Below are 18358 nucleotides of genomic sequence, written 5' to 3'. Positions count from 1 at the left end.
ACGTAACAAGATTTAAGCTGAGACGGTCTGTGGCGCCGACTGGGGTACTGCATCAATAGCAGGACGGCGAACGATCCCGCCAGTAACTGGAAGCTGGGAGCTGGTGCCCATGAGAGCAGCATCAACCTCACGGGCACACTGGCGACCCTCGTTGATGCCCCAGACGATGAGAGACTGGCCACGACGGCAGTCACCGGCAGCATAAACGCCAGGGACGTTGGTGGAGTACTGACCAGGAGGGGTCTTAACATTCTTACGCGCATCTCGCTCGATCTCATCTCCTAGAAGGCGATCTTCCGGTCCAAGGAAGCCCATTGAAAGAAGAACGAGATCGGCCGGGAAGAATTGCTCACTGCCTTCGACAGTCTTCATGTCCCATCCGCCAGAAGCACCCTTGGTCCACTCCACGCGAACAGTATTGATACCCTTAACGCGACCACTGCCATCGTCAACGAATTCCTTAGACATGACACAGTACTCGCGAGGGTCCTTGCCCATGTGTGTCTTGACTTCGGAATGGCCATAGTCAACCCGGTAAATGCGAGGCCATTGGGGCCAAGGGTTGTCACGGGCACGCTCCGGCGGAGGCTGGGGCAGCAACTCGAAGTTGGTAACAGATTTGGCGCCATGACGAACAGAAGTACCAATGCAGTCATTTCCGGTGTCACCACCACCAATAACCACAACGTGCTTGTCCTTGGCGGAGATGTATGCACCATCGGCCAGGTTGGAATCGAGGAGCGACTTGGTGTTGCGATGCAAGAATTGCATGGCGTAATGGATGCCCTCAAGCTCGCGTCCCGGGACCTTTAGATCACGAGCCACGGTGGCACCGGTAGCAATGATCACAGCATCGTTGGTCTTACGCAGGGTCTCCAAGCTGACATCGTGTTCAGGTCCAACGGGAGTGCTAGGGGCAAATTGGACGCCTTCAGCAGCCATCAGGTCAACACGACGCTGCACAACCTTCTTGTCCAGCTTCATGTTGGGAATACCATACATGAGCAGCCCACCAATACGATCAGCTCGCTCGTAGACAGTCACACTGTGCCCAGCACGATTGAGTTGATCTGCAGCAGCGAGACCGGCCGGACCAGAACCAATAATGGCAATAGTCTTACCAGTGCGAGTCTTAGGAGGACGAGGGACCATCCAGCCCATTTCGAACCCACGGTCAATGATAGCACACTCGATAGACTTGATGCCTACTGGGTCTTCGTTGATACCAAGGACACATGCACCCTCACAAGGCGCGGGGCAGACACGACCGGTGAATTCTGGGAAGTTGTTTGTCATGAGAAGACGGTTGAGCGCATCTTGCCACTGGTTCTGGAAGACCAGTTCATTCCACTTAGGGATGATATTGGAGATCGGACAACCAGTATCAGACTGACAGAATGGGACACCGCAGTCCATGCAACGAGCCGACTGGTACTTCAACTCATCCTCGCTGAGACGGGCAGAAAGCTCAGCCCAGTCACGCGTCCGAGTGGCTGGGTTTCGGTATTTTTCGCTGCGACGATTATACTTCATAAAACCTCTGGTCTTGTCGAGAATGAGAGCAGAGCGCTTCTTCTCGGTCTTCGAGTCACTGATGCTGTCTTCGATGTCGAGCATCTCAACCTTCTTCGCATCCTTTTCGGACTGAGCCTTCGATTTCTCAGCCGGAACCGGCGTACCCGGAAGCTGAGGGAGAGTGAACTCGGCCTTCTTTGCGGCCTTAGCCTTGGCACTTTCCTCCTCGAGGATGCGCTTGTAATCAATGGGCAAAACCTTGACGAAGTGGCGGAGAGCACGGGTGAAATCGAGCAAGATGCGAGCAGCCAATTCAGAACCGGTGTAGTGGTGGTGATCCTCAATCAAGCCACGAACGAAGGCGATTTCAGCGGGGTCCTCCAAACCGCTGACCTCGACCATCTCCATATTGACCTTGGAGTGGAAATCCTGGTTCTTATCCAAGATATAGGCGATACCACCGGACATGCCAGCGGCGAAGTTACGACCTGTGGAACCAAGCACAAGCACCCGACCGCCAGTCATATACTCACATCCATGGTCACCAACACCCTCAACGACAGCGGTAGCCCCGGAATTACGAACAGCAAAACGCTCAGCAGCCATACCGCGGAAGAAGCAAGTACCCCGAGTAGCACCGTAGAGACAGGTGTTGCCGACAATTACGTTCTCCTCGGCCTTGTATGCAGCGCCACGGGGAGGGTACACAATTAGGCGACCTCCAGAAAGACCCTTACCGACATAGTCGTTGGCGTCACCTTCCAGCTCGAGGGTGATACCCGGAGCAAGGTAAGCACCAAAGGACTGACCGGCCGAGCCCTTAATGTTCGAGTGAATAGTGTCTTGCGGGAGTCCTTCCCCACCATAGCGGCGACTGACCTGATAGGACAAGGTAGCACCCAAGGCACGATCCGTGTTGACGATATCGCATTCAATACGACAGGGCAAGCCCTTCTCCAAAGCAAGCTCGGATTCGGCAATTAACTTATTATCGAGACGAGTGTGGAGGCGATGGTCCTGCTTGCGAACATTGTAGGTAGCTACTCCAGGACGGAGGGAGTGGGCCGGGGTGAGAATGAGGGAGAGATCAATCTTCTCTTGTTTGGGGGTTTTGATACCATCTCGGATCCTGAGGAGCTCCGCACGACCCACCATCTCATTGACCGTGCGAATGCCCAACTTGGCCATGATGGCACGCATCTCGTTAGCAACATAGTAAAAGAAGTTGATCACATGCTCGGGAGTTCCCTGGAATTTAGCCCTCAGTGCTGGATCCTGGGTCGCAATTCCAACAGGACAAGTATTCAGATGACACTTGCGCATCATGATACATCCCATAGCAATCAAGGGAGTGGTGGCAAATCCGAATTCTTCTGCACCGAGCAGACAAGCGACAGCAAGATCACGACCGGTACGAATTTGACCGTCGGTCTGGACAACAACACGCCCGCGCAGGTCATTCAGGACAAGGGTCTGGTGGGTTTCGGCCAGACCCAACTCCCATGGGAGACCGGCATATTTGATACCAGTCCAACGGGACGCACCAGTACCACCATCGTGACCGGAGATCAGGATATGATCAGCCTTGGCCTTCGCGACACCGGAGGCAACAATACCAACACCGACCTCAGACACGAGCTTGACGGATACTCTTGCGCGAGGGTTGGAACATTTAAGATCGTAGATGAGTTGTTTAAGATCTTCAATGGAATAGATGTCGTGGTGCGGAGGTGGCGAAATTAACCCGACACCAGGAGTAGAGTAACGAGTACGGGCGATAGGGCCCACGACCTTGTGTCCAGGAAGCTCACCACCTTCACCGGGCTTAGCTCCTTGTGCCATCTTGATCTGTAGCTCATCAGCGTCCGCGAGGTAGTGAGAAGTCACACCGAAGCGACCGGAAGCAATCTGCTTGATGGCGGAGCGCATCGTATCGCCGTTCTCGAATCTCTTGCTTCTCTCGGGATCTTCGCCTCCTTCACCAGTGTTCGACTTTCCACCAAGGCGGTTCATAGCGACTGCCAAGGTAGAATGCGATTCCATGGATATCGAACCATAAGACATGGCACCTGTAACGAACCGACGCACAATTTCTGTCCAAGGTTCGACCTGGTCAATGGGAATGGGGGTCCGCTGTTCGAAGTCGAAGTCGAGCATACCACGCAGAGTACAATTCTTGATCTGCTCATGTTCAGCCTTAGCATACGCTTCATACGACTTGTCATTCTTTGTGCGGACAGCATCTTGCATGTTCGCGATGCTGACCGGGTCATTGATGTGCTCTTCCCCGCCATCACGCCAGTGATATTCGCCAGACTCAGGAAGACCGGGAATATCGACAATCTCACGCGAAGGGTATCCACGCTCGTGGAAGGCGAAGGCATCTTGAGCAATAAGCTCGAAAGTCATACCACGAATGCGGCTCGCAGTTCCCGCGAAGCAACGGTCAATGACACTATCATCGATACCGAGAGCTTCGAAAATCTGAGCGCCCTTGTAGGACTGCAAGGTGGAGATACCCATCTTGCTCATGACCTTGAGGATACCACCATCACAAGAAGCCTTGTAGTTCTCGATGACCTTCTCATCAGGGAGTTGCTTGCGAATCAGCTTTTCCCGGTTCATCTTGAGGATACACTCCATTGCAAGGTAAGGGTTGATAGCGTCGGCTCCGTACCCTACCAAAACACACATGTGATGTACCTCACGAGCCTCGGCGGTCTCGACGACGATGGCGGCGAGAGATCTCCATTTGTTACGGACCAAGTGATGATGAACAAGCCCAGTGGCCAAAAGAGCGGAGACAGGAACTCTCCCCGCCGACGTGGCTCGGTCCGAAAGCACAAGGACCTTGTCCCCGTTCTGGATTGCTTCGGTTGTGGCATCGCAGATGGCATCAAGAGCTTCAAGGTAGCCAGGGACACCCTTCTGCTTCTCGAATGTAATGTCGATGGTTTTGACTGTCCAATCCTTGTGAGCGCGATTGATATTCTTCAACGCGTTGAACTCGGGAATGCTCAGGATAGGGGATGGCAAGAGCAAGCGGTGACACTGTGACTGCTCCATTTCCAGAAGGTTGCCCTGAGGACCAACATAGCATTCTAGAGACATAACCACTGCCTCGCGGATAGGATCGATGGGAGGGTTCGTGACCTGAGCAAAGAGTTGACGGAAGTATTCGTAGAGAAGGCGTGGTTGCTTAGCAATACAGGCAAGAGGAGCATCGTTGCCCATTGACCCAAGGGCTTCCTTTGAATCAGCGGCCATAGGGCCGAGTAGCAGACTCACTTGCTCAAAGGAATAACCAAAGGCCTTCAGGCGGGGGTCATTCTGGATAGTCGTCTCATCTAATGGGGAGACGAGATCCACGCTCTGCGCATCCAATTTCTCTTTGATAGCAGGCAATTTCAGGAGTTCTTTTTCTAACCAGGAAGCGAAATCATGTCGGTGGGAGACAGTATACTTGAGTTCCGAGTCATCGATGATCCGGCCAGCCACGGTGTCAACCAGGAGCATCTTGCCGGGCTGCAAGCGGCCCTTCTGGATCACGCGTTCAGGATCGACGTCCACGGCACCAACCTCAGAGGCACAGATTATTCTGTCATCGTCCGTGACATAGAAGCGGCAAGGACGCAAGCCATTGCGGTCGAGGTTGGCTCCGCAATAGCGGCCGTCGGAGAAAGTAAAAAGTGCCGGGCCATCCCAGGGCTCCATCTGGCAGGCAGCCCATTCGTAGAAAGCAGCCTTGGCCGGGTCCATAGCCGGGTTGTCCTGCCACGCTTCAGGAATCATGAGCATGACTGCTTCGGGCAAGGAAAGAACTCCGTTGATCATCAGCAGCTCCAGAACGTTATCGAAGGCGGCAGAGTCGGAACCGCCATCCTCAACAATGGGATAGAGCGAGTCAAGCTCCGCTCCGAAAATATCGGACTTCAGCACACCCTCTCTAGCGCGCATCCAGTTCTTGTTGCCACGAAGGGTGTTGATTTCACCATTGTGGGCCGCCCATCGCAAAGGTTGCGCACGGTCCCATGAAGGAAAAGTGTTGGTCGAGAAACGAGAATGGACGAGAGCAAAGTGACCCTCATAATCTACATTGACCAGGTCGTGGTAGTACTGGTACACCTGCACTGGAGCCAGCTGACCCTTGTAGACAATGTTCCGGTTACTGAGAGAGCAGAGGTAGAACCAGTTGGCAAGGCCAATCACATGGGTGGCACGCTTCCGTAGAACGTACAGCTGGAGCTCGAAAGTCTTGTCGTCAAATTGTGCTGCGTCAGTGACTTCGGGCTTGTTGCCTTCGCCATACGCTGACTTCAGCACCACGAAGGGTTGCATGATGATGGGCTCCCGTGAGAGCGCAGCAGGGCCGAGAATGGTCGAATCGCGAGGAACCTCGCGCCATCCCAGCACGCGTAGACCCAAAGACGTTGCAATTTCCTCGAATGTGTTGGTAGACTCTTTCAGAGACTCTTCGTCTGGCTTGAAGAACAAGTTTCCGACGGCATACTGGCCGAGAGGAGGGAGATCAACTCCGACTTCCCGGGCGAAATTCTTGATGAAGAACTTGTGTGGAATACTGGTCATCACACCAGCACCATCACCGTCCCGTGCATCTGAACCAACGGCGCCACGATGCGTCATGTTACAGAGCAGGTTACGAGCTGTAAGTCCATGCTTCCATTAATAAACCAGTTGCCAGGGAACGTTGATGCCGGCGCGGGACAACTTACCATCACTGACAATCTTGTGGCTAGGCTTTCCTTTGATGTGTCTGTCGAGAGTCCTTGTTAGTGACCTTGCCAGTCTTCTGGGCGCCCTCGAGGTTGCGCATTTTAATGATGGTGAAGGAAGACGCCGGGCACTTACGCGGCGAAGCCTACACCACAAGCATCCTTTTCATATTCAGGGTCATAGAGACCTTGCCGCTCGGGCAAGGTGTTGGCCCAGCCATACCCCTGCTTCGGCTGGTACTCCGAATACTCATTCGGTTTCTGCTCATCGACTATAGGTTGGCCATAGAGTTCCTCCAAGTTCAGACCCATTCTTCCGTCGGTAGCCGACAGAGAATGTGGTAGTAAGACGGAAGCTAGGAGGGGAGCTTTTGTGTGTTGGAGGAGGGACCACCGGGGGTGTAGAATGGAAGGCGCTCGTTATGTGGGGGGGGGAGGGGCGGGACTATGTTGTCACAGAGTTGGAGGGTCAAGAGCGCAGGTAAGGAGGGACAGTCGAGGCGCTGCTGTCGATGACCCAACGTCTAGCTTCTGATGAGGATTTGAATGGAAGAAGAGAGAGGGAAAGAGTAAAGAGGAAGGAAAGGAGGGGAAGATATTACTTAAAGAGTGCCGATCCGTGAGCCCGAGGGAGAAGAAATTGGGTGGAGGGGGGGGAGGGGAGGAGGGGGAGGAGGAAATGAATTAAAAAGGGTAACCAAAGCGGAAGGATGGACGGGGGGCAGGGGTCCGGGGATGTCCAATTCGATGTACTAATAATGCTTGAACAATATGCTCCTGCTCCTACTCCTGCATGTATGATCATTTGTTAGTGGCTAACGTACTGTCTACTAACTTAACCGAACAGACTACTGTAAGAGCAGAGGAAGAAAAAAAATACGACAGTGGAGATGATCAGAGAACAGCCGTGGCAAACTGCAGCTTGACGGAGGACAAGTACTGAGTAGTAGATGACTTAGTGCTGGTAACTAGTGGTGGTGGTAGTGATGATGGTGGTAGTAGTGGTATTAGCAGCAGTTAATTAGACTAGAAAGTATCCCTCTCGTACAGTACAGTCAGTCCACAGTGAACAACCGACGGGCGCAAGAGGGAAACGGAGCTAATACTTGGGACTAGTCAGTCACAGACAACTTTACTCGTTGGTTTGTTGCTCTTTGCTGCATCCGCATTCTACCAGTCGATGGTAGCTTTCCACTCCCGAGCCGCCTAGAAGCAACAAAATGAGGTCGTTTTCGGGCTGGCACCATTCGCTTTCTCTACCATCCCAACCACCGTTGTACAAATACGTAGGGATACGTAAAGGGATCGAAGGGATCGACAAGCACTTTCATCATGATTTTGTTGTGTTGGTGCTTCTAGTCTACCTAGTATTACTCGTTCTCAGTAGACTCATCATGCAAGAAGGTAGGTAACTAGAGGTTGAAATGACTGCACTTCAGTTCGGGTCTTCTAGAGTGCAGGCAGATAAGCACCCGTGCACCAATCAGGACAGCCGCTTTACAAGTCGAGGACACTTTGGCTGGTAGATTAGGTTTCAACTACGTCAAGATCCAGGCCGGTGGAGCTTCGGTCCCAAACCCAGAAAAAAAGAGGTTGCTTCCAACTGACGGCGCTAGTCCTTCCTTGCCTGAACCGCTGCTGTAATTTCGTATTGGGCTGTAATAGTTTACCCGGATCCTCCACTCTGTAATCCCAAAACAACATTTCTTGTAGGTCAAGGAAATTGGGTTCTTGTCTCCAACTCTCCAATTCTCTCTCATAATGAGTTTGGCCCTGGAGTTCTTTCGTTATCCAAAAAGAGGAAATTGACCCATGCCATTACCTATTACCATTCATGTGGGTTTGGAGATGGCGAGACTTGCAATATCCTCTATTTCATCTCCTAGCAAAAGTGATGTTGAATATAATTGGCCAAGTGTATAGTGCAGACGAGAGGTGGATTGTTCTAGATGACTGTGCTACGGATAGCACACTCACCTCAGCTGTTAGGGTTAGAGGTTGGTGGCTACTGCATTGTTATCCCATCGCCAAGGACGCTGCATACCGTCCTGTGCCTCTGATTCTCTGGCAGAGCGCACAAATGTTATACTAAGTCATCCAAAAACACAATATATTGATTTTGCTGGGCAAAATACTCTACACGGCGCCTTCGCGATCTGCCACATTACAACCACAGAGCGCAGCGCCCCAATCGATAGATGGAGGCATTGAACGACTTGAGTAGTGTCCCTCTTCGGAGTTTGGTCATGGCGACCACAAGAGCGGAAAGACTGTAGGAACAGAGTGACCATCCCTGTCTCCTAATAATAATGAAAGTCCTTTGATTAACTGGTACGTACTGCTTTGCAACTGAGTGCAGCTTACTAGAACTTACCCCACGCTGCGGTGCAGGCTGTCGGGCGATCAATGGTAAGTTAATCAAGACGGTATAACAAGTGCATACACGATTACAGCTAGTATATGTATTATTGGCAGATGCCGGGATGGTGGGATGAGTTCCCTGGGAACGGAGCGGTAATCTACACACTTGCGATGCATCCTGCCCACCACCTGCACCAGCTTGGTTGCTTGCTTAGCTGTCTGTCCGCCCGACCGTTCGAGGTCAGCTCAGACCTTCCGACAACGGCCAAGCTGGGCGCCTTTCCCTATTCATCCCGGGATCCCTCCCCTCTCCCTCTCCCTCCTCTCTTGGGCCACGTTTCCCACTGGCCCCCTTCCTGAAAGTGCTACCAGCTGGCCACAGCGGCTGCCTCCAGGCTCTTCGAGCCTTGCCCCGATTCCGGAGGCTTCTGCCCCTGTAACTACTTACCTAAGAGACTGTCTAGCCCCTTTGGGAATCTCCGTAGCTCATTCTTTCAAGTCATCCCGGGCCCCTATTGGAACTTACCACTTATCAACTAATCTCTAAGTTCCTACTCGATCTTCATTTACAGATTGAACATACCATTCAGATCCTTTTCACAACTTTTTCTCTGCTGTAATCAAGGAGCGCCTATGTAGCTATTATTTCTATTCTTGTCTATTTTCCGGGGAATATCCACCCTGACAGCTCCCCTCCCCTCTGTTTCGCTGCCGAGGGGCCGAGTCAACGCTTTCCCCGTGGGATCGAAGCATTCCATGCCCGGGATTGGTGTGCGCACTGTATAGTAACGTAGTAGGGTGCACAAGTAGGTACTAGGTAGGTCCGGGGACAACTCAATTAGCCGTTGAATGGCCCCCGACCAATAAACGCCGCCTCATCTTGCATACACCATCCCCGGAAATACGAGCGGTTCACATGGCCGGGCATCTACAGTAGCAGCTATCTGCCCACTGCCCACGGATGATTTGCAGAAGTACAGTGCTGTACTCCGTACTTTAGCAGACTACCTATTATTACCTTCGCCTGCAACCTATCAATTGCCCACTCACGACTTCGGGATTTCACAACGCAGAGATAGGATGTTTAGTTCCGAATCCCAAGACCGATAAGCATAGCCGACATCAATAAATGTAATGCAAATTGTCATACACAGATCTATCAATCTAGCCTTCTCGATATCGCTTCATGCTGTATGGAGCATAAATCCTGAGAGGGCATGTGCATGCGAGTTAGCGATCCCCAGATCATACCTACTGCGTGACAACTGCCAAAATTTGTGGCCTGTGGCTACGACTCAATCCCCCAACCCCGAGACCTTTCTCTCAGACGACCTTTTAATCGATAAGGCGGCACCAGCAACCCCTCCTCTTATCACCGATCGAGTTCAAAACCCCTACATTTCGGCCGATTCGAAGTCGAGACAGAACAGGCAATCAAATCCTCAGCTGCAGCGATCATGCCCATGGCCAACATCCACCACCATTAGTCAATTCATGGCACATCGCTAGCTCTCGGGGAACCTGCACTCTCGGGGTTGAGGAAGGATGGAGATGGGCCCGAACTTGTCTCCCTCGGTATGGAGAGCGTCTCCAATACAAGCCGATAGTGTAGGAAAAATCAAGAATCCCACAACAAAGCGGTTGTTGTGTCAGTCACTCAGTCGGGACGCGCAACCTGCCCAGTGCCCACACCAGAGGATGTTCAGTGCATGAGGAATGGAAGTTGGGACGGGCATCACATGACCGAGCGGAGATGCCAATGTTTCCGTCTCCCGAATTCTTCCGGAGCGTGTATGCTCAGGCTTGACCAGTTTAGGTTCACCGGATGTGATCTTGTCGAAGTAGCGGAAGACTGCAACCCTTCGGGACTTTTAGGAGTCGATGACGGTAACTTAACGGCCGCAAATAAGTAACTTACTGGTCCTGACGGAGAACTGTACAGTACCTAGTTACAGTACACTAAGGTACAGTACTTACCAGACAGCAGCCTTCCATCTTCTTCCCTACAGCTGCTCCGGGGAGAGTGCAGGGCCGCAGGCAGAAGTCGTTCCTCTGTCCAGGCTCCCTCGGCTGATGATTTGTCCTCCTCCGACTGGATGAAGTTCAATGGCTCATCTTGCAGGAGTGGTTTGTCCTCTGCCACTGCAGCACCCGTTACAGGCTACTGCACCTCGGTAGACAGAATGTGGAAGGACTTGTGGTGGAGCAGACTGCTCCGCGCAAATGGTCTGATCCTCACATCCCTGAGTGACTTGCAGTCGGTCTACACTACATAGTTACTTGGTACGCACAGTCTCTCTACACCGAGTCTCTCTCCCGCACGGGTCGAACGACTACTGAAGGAATGTTTGCTTGACTATACAGCTCATCAACTACCCCACCATCCTGGAATTGCTCCTGAGTGAGTGAGTAGACTGACCTTCACCTGGCCTCACCCCGACTATACAGGAATACAAGAACAATTTCACAAATACTTGCTCGTCCGATGGGTTGGAGCAATTCCACAGAATCTATGTATACATATATAGTGCAGACATTGCAGCTTCCGCAGATACAGGAGATGGCCATTGCCACTGTCCTTTGAGCTGCAGACGAAGGAATCGCTACTTGCGCGGATCTCACTCTAAGAGTCATGGACGTTGATCACAAGGGCGTTACTGGATGTGACTATCAAATCTTGTGTAGATTTAGCACATACTTGGCTCTTGTAGTTCGAAGCTATTGGCTGTGGCTGTACCTATTTAGTGTCTAGTAACCCAGAAGCATCAAATAGTTGCTTTATAGTTAACGAGCTAGTCTGTGCAGAGTATGTGTAGTCAATTGACAAGCTAGGTCGAGAAAATCTACTGAATCAATTGTATAGTCCCGGTTCTGTGCCATTGTAGGCCAGTGTTTAGAATGTCGGAATACAGCGGCAGACTCGAACAGGTAAGCTTCCGTCGGGGATGTCCTTCCCCGCACGCGGAGACTCACTCCTCTTCCGCCATTAATTGTTGTTTTTTCTCGGTTTCCCCTTGCAACTGTCACTCATTAGCATCCACATACACAGCACGGAAACAAGTCGCGCAAAAAGGCATTTCGCACCCTGTCGCAGATAGTGCTCCTTCTGTCTAGCCTCAAGACTACAGCGAGGCACACCTAGCTGCGCCATTATTCCGGCCAGCCACACAGCAACACGCATATTCCACCCGAACGGCCTGGCTGGATACAAACAAACCGCAATGCTCTCTCTTCCCCTCATTACCCCCCGCGATGTACGTCATCTCTGCCTTGAAGAAAGATGACTTTCAAAAGCCAGTCGGTCTCATGCAATTTCTCGTCTCTAACAAACCATTTTAGTCCCACGAGCTCTGGTTCGGTTCGTCTCAACCTTACCGCTCGTCATCCTCCACGTCCGCGACACCTAATCACTCCCACCACCACCATCACCCGGGAGAACCCCACGGCCCCAATCGCCGCAATGGCAGCAACCACCCCAACACCGGACGCGGCCTCTCTGCCTCCTCTGGAAACATGCTCTCATCCCTTCTCCTCGAGGAACGAGCCCTCCGCGCCCGCAAGAACAACATCGCCTCGTTCGGTTATTCGTGGATCAAACCGGCCGGCTGTCCAAAGACGATGCTGGGGATGAAAGAGGAGGAAGCGGAACGCGAGGAGGCTCTGGCGGCCGCGGCCGCGGAGATGGCAGCTGCGGCTGCCGCCGCCGAGGCGGGCATGGATGACTTTGGGGGCGAGACGCAGGATACAATGGACGGAGAGGGGATGCAGGACGATACGGGAATGGAAAGAGACTTGGATGACGATATCCCTGACGCTGATGCAGACGGTCTAGTCGAGGAAGGGGAAGAAGGTCTGGAGGAGGAAGGTGTTGTGGACGAGGATGAGGAGGGATACATGGAACGCGATCTAGATGATGACATTCCCGAGGCCTTTTCTGGCTACGATGACGACGATGAGGAAGATTTGGACGAGGAGAACGAGGGTTTCGACGACCAACCAGACCTGGACGCTGACATCCCGAGTGCGGCGGAGGAAGGTTACGATGATGATGACGATGATGACGATATGAGCGAAAACGGAGCCATGGGCCGTGATCTGGACGATGACATTCCCGAGGCTGATAACGATCACTATGCACAGGGTGAGGAAGAGGAATGGCAACATACGGATACCGACGCCGAATTTGACGATGAAGAGGATGTCAGCTTCGCGCAGGATCCCTTTACGCAAAGTCTTCGCGCGAGTACGAGCAGTCGTGGTGGCTTGCCTCCGGTGCCAATGCGACGAGAGCGAGAGACAGAGGCCCAGCGAAGGTTCTTGCAGCGTTGGAGTGGTGGCGGGGATGCGTTTGACACCAGCAGCATGCTTGTAGACGAAGAAGATCTACGAGCATCGATAGCCAACCAGGCCAGTCGGAGGAGTGTTTTCAGCCGGTTCCCTCGTCGTCAAATGGGAGGCCCCAGAGACAGCCTCGAATAAAGTTCTACCTCTGCATTGTTGCAGTCTGATGTTTGAGTGTTAACATGTGCGGTGTGTATGAAGGTCGTTTTTCTTTCTCCTGGTGGAGGGTGGAAATCATGGCAGTCAATCTGGCTCAAACCGGGGAATGAGTAGGCCAAGTATGTACTAGTACATTGTAGAAGAGCTAGGCGCATGATCAAGATTACTGTTTCCAGACGGTATATATGGTTACCAGTCGCTATAGAGATACCCATTCCATGCCATACTATCACATTTTAGAGCAGGAAATTCCACCGCTAACAATACTCTGATAATTCAGGTGCTTTCTTGCATGAACCATGTTGCATAAGTAAGTGTGATTCCCCTGTGCAGCTGCTCAGTTGAAAGTGAGTGGCCAGGGCTACCCCAAAGTGCCAACAAGCTCAATCCTTGTGCTATAAAGATGAGAAGATAGCCAGCTAGGCGCAGTGATAGCCATAGCCCTATGCATAAATTATATACACATCACATTGTACACTGATAACCAAAAGCATCGAGGTTTCACTCGCTCGTTACATTGGAGGCCACAAGCAGCCTAGAGACAAAACTCCGGATATGCATTGTCATAGCGAAAAAAGAAGCTCGACAGAAGAACGAGACAACAAGAATCATTATACATTTGCCATAGAAGTGAGTGCCAAGGTCTGCAGGTTAGACAATTATTTGCAGTGCTATCCGAATGGCCAGTCTTCTAATTGAGAACGCCGTGGTGCACGAATCATGTTGGCTGGGAAGAAAAGATAAATTAGGTAGTATAAGGAAAGCGCATCGGCCAAACACAGGGGGCGTCGAATGAAGCGCATGCTGAGCGAGAGCAAAAGTTCGTAGCACAAGCGGAGATACCGCACTTGGGTTCTGATGTTCGGGAAATGTTGGGAGCGAGTGGTTCTGAGAAGCGTGCCTGCGCCCGTCGACTAGGTTATCCACACATACGCGAATAGCAAGAAGACAGCCAGGAAGAAGGCCAGCCAGACTCGCCAGCCCACACCGGTGCGCTCCGCCATCCGCAGCATACGGGTCATGTTACCGCGGAGACGCACTCTAGTGTTCTCGAAAGTGTTGTTGAGGTCGGAAATCGCCGAGGTATCCCGGATCTCATCGCCGATGGCGACAGTAAGCTGGAAGCGAGCAATTAGTGTCACCTGCCTGGATCAAATTGCCTGCATCCTTACATCTTTCAACATCTTGACCTTTGCACTGATTCCTTCCACCTCTGCATCGTTCTGCGACTCCAAATGGTCGAGAACAGCATCCGAGTAATGGCCTCTACAAGCCGGAAGATGTAAGCCAGTTGCACACTCGATCCCTTCGAAATGCCCGTCTTTTATTTGGAATGCGGACAACTCACTTCTTGTTCGGGGTTGCTGTCCTGTATCCTCCTGTAGGCCCGCCAGTCCCCAAGCCCTCGCCAGCCGGTGGAGTGTAGCCTCCGTATCCGTATCCTCCTATGCGGCCAGGAGATCGACTGGCCGGCCGAGAATCGCCGCCATAAGAGTCGAAAAGGGAAGACGAGGCGCGGGGATCGCGTTGATGAAGATTTGAACGTGGAAATCTAGTGACGCATGATTAGTTCCATTACTACTACTGATGCGGATGAAGATGGCATGGTCATACCGTGAGGCCATAACGAGTCGTTTCGTAGTCGTGGGCGGGTGAGGTCGATAAAGGGAATTATTTCAACAGCTCATGCAACTTAGCTGGCAAGCATTTTCGATAAGTATTATGGGACGCTCTCGACCAGTTCCAGCCTGTCTGAATGGCTATGGAGCTGACGGATCTGTCATGCGACGGGGTATTGCAAGTTGGTTGCGGCGATTGACTCGGAGAAACACGCTGGCTGCTAGCCGGGCCTCTCTGCTCGGGCGGAGACGCCTCCGGCACGTGAGCCAGCCTACATGTTCAACGTTACTGAACAGCTCCTGCTTGATCCTTGAATATGCGATTGGTTTATGATTTCATTTCATTACTGCAATCAATGCAATTATCCTCTCACTATTCGACCGGACTGTAGTTTATGCTAAAACAACCGCGAGGCGAGATCTGTAAACTCATGTTGGCTCCGATGAAGTGTGCATTGCATGCACATAAATAGCAAAGATCTCAGCGCGGACAGACACAGAAACATTTGTAGAATATTCTTTTATCCCAAGCCAGGAAAAAGCCAGCATTGATTAAATGGCAAAATAATCCCCGATGTTAACGAATCCGATGAAGACCCCCAAAATCCTGCCTGCGCCTGTCAACCAATTGCCCGTTCACACTCGCCGCCCCTATGTTAATGGTGGTATGATAGTCTCGTCCGAGTCATTAAGAGATCGTGCATTTCAGCCGCGCATGACGGTATCCTCATCATCTTCCCCACCCTCATAATCCTCATCGTCGTCCTCCTCGTCGTCGTCCATCATGTTATCGGCCTTTAGCTTCTCGGCTGCCGCCTGATAATCAACGATCTTGCCGCGAGTACGACGGCCACCCGAGATGATGTTGTCTTCAGATATGGGCTCGAGGTTATCGCCGTCATCATCATTATCTGCCGAAAAGGTTAAAGGGTTAGCCTGGCACTGATTGTAATGCTGTAGCTCATTGCATATCATACCGTCTTCAGCCTGTATACCATCGCGAGAAAATTGGTTAGTTTCGCAAGTCAGATAATGTTGTCAGGGTGGGGATTGCCGTACCATCTCCTCGTTCTCGCTCTCGTCGCTATCCTCCTCCTCTAGGTTTTCGTCGTGGGTAGGTTCGGTAGCCCGGCCCTTGCCCTTGTCCAGAGCAGCGGCATCGGGGGCGTTGGCGGCGCGGTCGTAGCCGGGAGTAGTGGCCTGGTTGCTGTCACCCATGATGAAAAGTTCTCGGTTCTAGGGCGAAGGGTCGGAAATGGATTAGGATGTATGAGTGCGCAAAGGTAATGAAGAGAGAAAGGAAATACAGAAGGATGGTCCAAAGCAGAGATTTTAGGGATGTGTTGCAGGCGCAAGGGAGATTCAGCTCAACCGTCCCCGGAGCGGTGGTTGCCCAGGGCGGCACACCTGCGGCTCCCGTGACTGGGAACTGAGGATTGAGGCGCCCACCACCTTATGCATAACAAACATGTTACCTAACTGAACCCCAGCCTAGCGGAATCACTCAGTAACTTATCCCAATCCTCTAGAGACTCACGATGGTCTTCTTTTCTATGTTCAAATATAGTTATGATAGATGTGCCATGCCTTGCTACACTTCGACTTTTGCTCTTGGTAGCTCTAGGTCATAGAAAATAGGTGTAACATCGATAATATAGTACAACTCCGATCAACCATCATGTTTTTCGTTTGAGTTTCCAACGCCTCGTCTCTTCCGCTTCCCCTTGCTGCTGTTCATATAGCCTCCTCATAGTAGATATCTTTCTACTAACCAAGGCCTTATCCACATTTCCACCCCACAAATAAAACGAAAGACTAAAAGTGGTTTGCATCCAGGCGCTTTCACAAAAACAAGAGCAAAAGGAAACGTTTCATCATAGACGTTGAACGGCTGGCAAGCACTCATGCACAAGTCAGAGACTGACCTTGTTGCATTAATCAATGGTCCATAATGCGTTGACATGAAGGATGCCCGTTCCACTCTCAAAATGCTTCTTTTATCGTCTTGATAGGCTCAGCCTCTCCACTAGAACCATTATATGTTCAGGAGAGGCTCAGGCACTTATAATCAAAGCGCTGATAGCTCCGGGATAGAGCCTGATGTATTTTCAGAGTAGACAAATAGATCTACTACTTTGGGGGGTGCGAATGCTTGCGAAACCCGGTTCAGCTGTATCTTAAGCAAGGCACAATGATCTCCATCATGCCCCAAAGTGACGAGTGCGGTCTTGGATCCGGTGATTGTGCGGGTGTCGAGCAGGCGGACGGAGAGGATCTTCCCTGGGATCATGGGATCTGCGAGAGCCCGGTAACGGACAGCAGACCGTCGACCTTGATGGGACGATACACGTTGTGCTCAAAGTAGGCGGGAATGTAGCGCAGACCGAAATGGAACACCCAGAGCGTCAAACTGGACTCTCGGTTGAAGTAATGTAGTTGGACAGATCAAGCCGTGCACGGCACTCTTCTTGTGGGTTCTTGAAGACGGTGGCGCCACTGAGGGCCATGAAGCGAAGGAATTTAGTCCCTTCACAAATGCCTATAGTAGACCGATAAGTCTACGTTCGAAGAGGGCAAATACCTTCGCAGATCTGATTGAGCTGTGCCGCAAGCTGAGCACGACATTCGCAATCTCTGTCCAGCCATGCAACAGGTAACTTAGCACATCCGAGAATTATCAGCGAAGGCGCCTGACAGAATTTGAATATATTGTTGCCTTTTACAGCCTGGATGTATGATCCGATGCTTTTCGAGTCTTGAAGCTTGGTATGCTGGGAAAGCGTTAGATTAATACTTTTAGATCTTCTCTGGTTTAGAAGTACTTACCTGTTTATCTGATCCAGTTATGGAACGCTTCCATCGGACTCGCATGTCTGATTCCAATAGGCAAAGATTTTGCAGACTTGGGCCTTTGTCAGAACACGGCGGATAGTGAATCAATAAGACAAAGCATAACGGATCGATAAGAAAAGGCACCGAGTTGGAAATTACTTCCAAGCTGCACATATGCAGCGCAGACATGCCTTATTCATGCCATCGAATGCCGGCGCTTAGTTCGGCTAAGCTTCGCAGATGTCAGGACAAAAGAACGACAAGTATGTGGAGGCTGAAAGACATAAGCGACATACAGAGACAACTTGGCAAAGCCGCAACAGCTGAGCTTCCAGCATTACCGAAATCAAGCGGGACGCTTTAGATATTTGAAATCGGAACCCGAATGTTAAATTGGGCCCAGATTCACAAGCTACATAGATTGTGGAGCAGAGGAAACCCCCCGAGCCCGTTCTGAACCAGCGATAACCAATCAGTCCCAAAGGAGATACACGCGCATAGCTATGGCCGATGGTAGGATGTGTTGTGTACTGGTAAAATATTCTTTCTTCTCCGAGCAAATGCTCTTGTTGAAACCTACTATGATTGCTATGGTCTGCTGGAGACGTCCTCGCTGCGTTCGACATATTTCTTACTGATATGGCAGAAATACAAACCGGGGATGGAGGCACACGCAACATTGGCTATTGAGGGAGTTGCTTACAATAAATAAGGCTACATGAATTAGTTTCAGGACACATAACCTGGCTGTTGCCATATAACAGGCCACAGCACGAGCGCAGACAACGGGCCAGAGAT

General features: G+C 51.5%; 8 protein-coding genes across 8 annotated transcripts; 2 read left to right on the top strand and 6 right to left on the bottom strand.

Moving 5' to 3' along the window:
* Positions 1 to 12: 12 nt before the first annotated feature.
* Positions 13 to 6874, bottom strand: BO95DRAFT_515689 (glutamate synthase (NADH); the record flags this gene model as incomplete). Its single annotated transcript, XM_025591769.1, has 3 exons — positions 6385 to 6874; positions 6249 to 6289; positions 13 to 6179 (listed from the first exon to the last, which is right to left on the bottom strand). Exons 1-3 carry the CDS (start codon positions 6558 to 6560, stop codon positions 13 to 15), a joined length of 6384 nt encoding a protein of 2127 aa, XP_025440761.1. The 5' UTR covers positions 6561 to 6874.
* Positions 6875 to 9658: 2784 nt separating this feature from the next.
* BO95DRAFT_181896 (uncharacterized protein) lies at positions 9659 to 10218 on the top strand. The gene has a single exon (XM_025580878.1). It carries the CDS (start codon positions 9744 to 9746, stop codon positions 10116 to 10118), a length of 375 nt encoding a protein of 124 aa, XP_025440760.1. The 5' UTR covers positions 9659 to 9743; the 3' UTR covers positions 10119 to 10218.
* Positions 10219 to 10258: 40 nt separating this feature from the next.
* BO95DRAFT_433245 (uncharacterized protein) lies at positions 10259 to 11243 on the bottom strand (the record flags this gene model as incomplete). The annotated part of the gene is made up of 6 exons (XM_025585086.1): positions 10259 to 10469; positions 10528 to 10543; positions 10587 to 10751; positions 10780 to 10872; positions 11029 to 11119; positions 11232 to 11243. 6 exons carry the CDS (start codon positions 11241 to 11243, stop codon positions 10259 to 10261), a joined length of 588 nt encoding a protein of 195 aa, XP_025440759.1.
* A 402-nt stretch (positions 11244 to 11645) lies between these two features.
* On the top strand, positions 11646 to 13288 carry BO95DRAFT_444333 (uncharacterized protein). The gene is made up of 2 exons (XM_025586861.1): positions 11646 to 11863; positions 11949 to 13288. Exons 1-2 carry the CDS (start codon positions 11831 to 11833, stop codon positions 13086 to 13088), a joined length of 1173 nt encoding a protein of 390 aa, XP_025440758.1. The 5' UTR covers positions 11646 to 11830; the 3' UTR covers positions 13089 to 13288.
* Positions 13289 to 14023: 735 nt separating this feature from the next.
* Positions 14024 to 14734, bottom strand: BO95DRAFT_465144 (SNARE domain- containing protein; the record flags this gene model as incomplete). The annotated part of the gene is made up of 4 exons (XM_025589116.1): positions 14024 to 14227; positions 14282 to 14375; positions 14458 to 14661; positions 14724 to 14734. The coding sequence occupies 4 exons, from the start codon at positions 14732 to 14734 to the stop codon at positions 14024 to 14026; spliced, it is 513 nt and encodes a 170-aa protein (XP_025440757.1).
* A 699-nt stretch (positions 14735 to 15433) lies between these two features.
* On the bottom strand, positions 15434 to 15946 carry BO95DRAFT_433242 (histone H2A.Z-specific chaperone CHZ1; the record flags this gene model as incomplete). The annotated part of the gene is made up of 2 exons (XM_025585085.1): positions 15434 to 15715; positions 15788 to 15946. The coding sequence occupies 2 exons, from the start codon at positions 15944 to 15946 to the stop codon at positions 15434 to 15436; spliced, it is 441 nt and encodes a 146-aa protein (XP_025440756.1).
* A 1199-nt stretch (positions 15947 to 17145) lies between these two features.
* BO95DRAFT_515685 (uncharacterized protein) lies at positions 17146 to 17934 on the bottom strand (the record flags this gene model as incomplete). The annotated part of the gene is made up of 4 exons (XM_025591768.1): positions 17857 to 17934; positions 17555 to 17792; positions 17310 to 17499; positions 17146 to 17224 (listed from the first exon to the last, which is right to left on the bottom strand). Coding segments are annotated over exons 2-4 (462 nt in total), but the record flags the coding sequence as incomplete, so codon positions are not given.
* Positions 17376 to 18301, bottom strand: BO95DRAFT_181849 (uncharacterized protein). The gene is made up of 2 exons (XM_025580877.1): positions 17555 to 18301; positions 17376 to 17499 (listed from the first exon to the last, which is right to left on the bottom strand). Exon 1 carries the CDS (start codon positions 18238 to 18240, stop codon positions 17788 to 17790), a length of 453 nt encoding a protein of 150 aa, XP_025440754.1. The 5' UTR covers positions 18241 to 18301; the 3' UTR covers positions 17376 to 17499; positions 17555 to 17787.
* Positions 18302 to 18358: the final 57 nt, after the last annotated feature.

This window comes from Aspergillus brunneoviolaceus, assembly GCF_003184695.1.
Source record: "Aspergillus brunneoviolaceus CBS 621.78 unplaced genomic scaffold BO95scaffold_46, whole genome shotgun sequence".
Classification (NCBI taxonomy): domain Eukaryota; kingdom Fungi; phylum Ascomycota; class Eurotiomycetes; order Eurotiales; family Aspergillaceae; genus Aspergillus; species Aspergillus brunneoviolaceus.
This window is presented reverse-complemented; position numbering and strand designations above follow the sequence as displayed.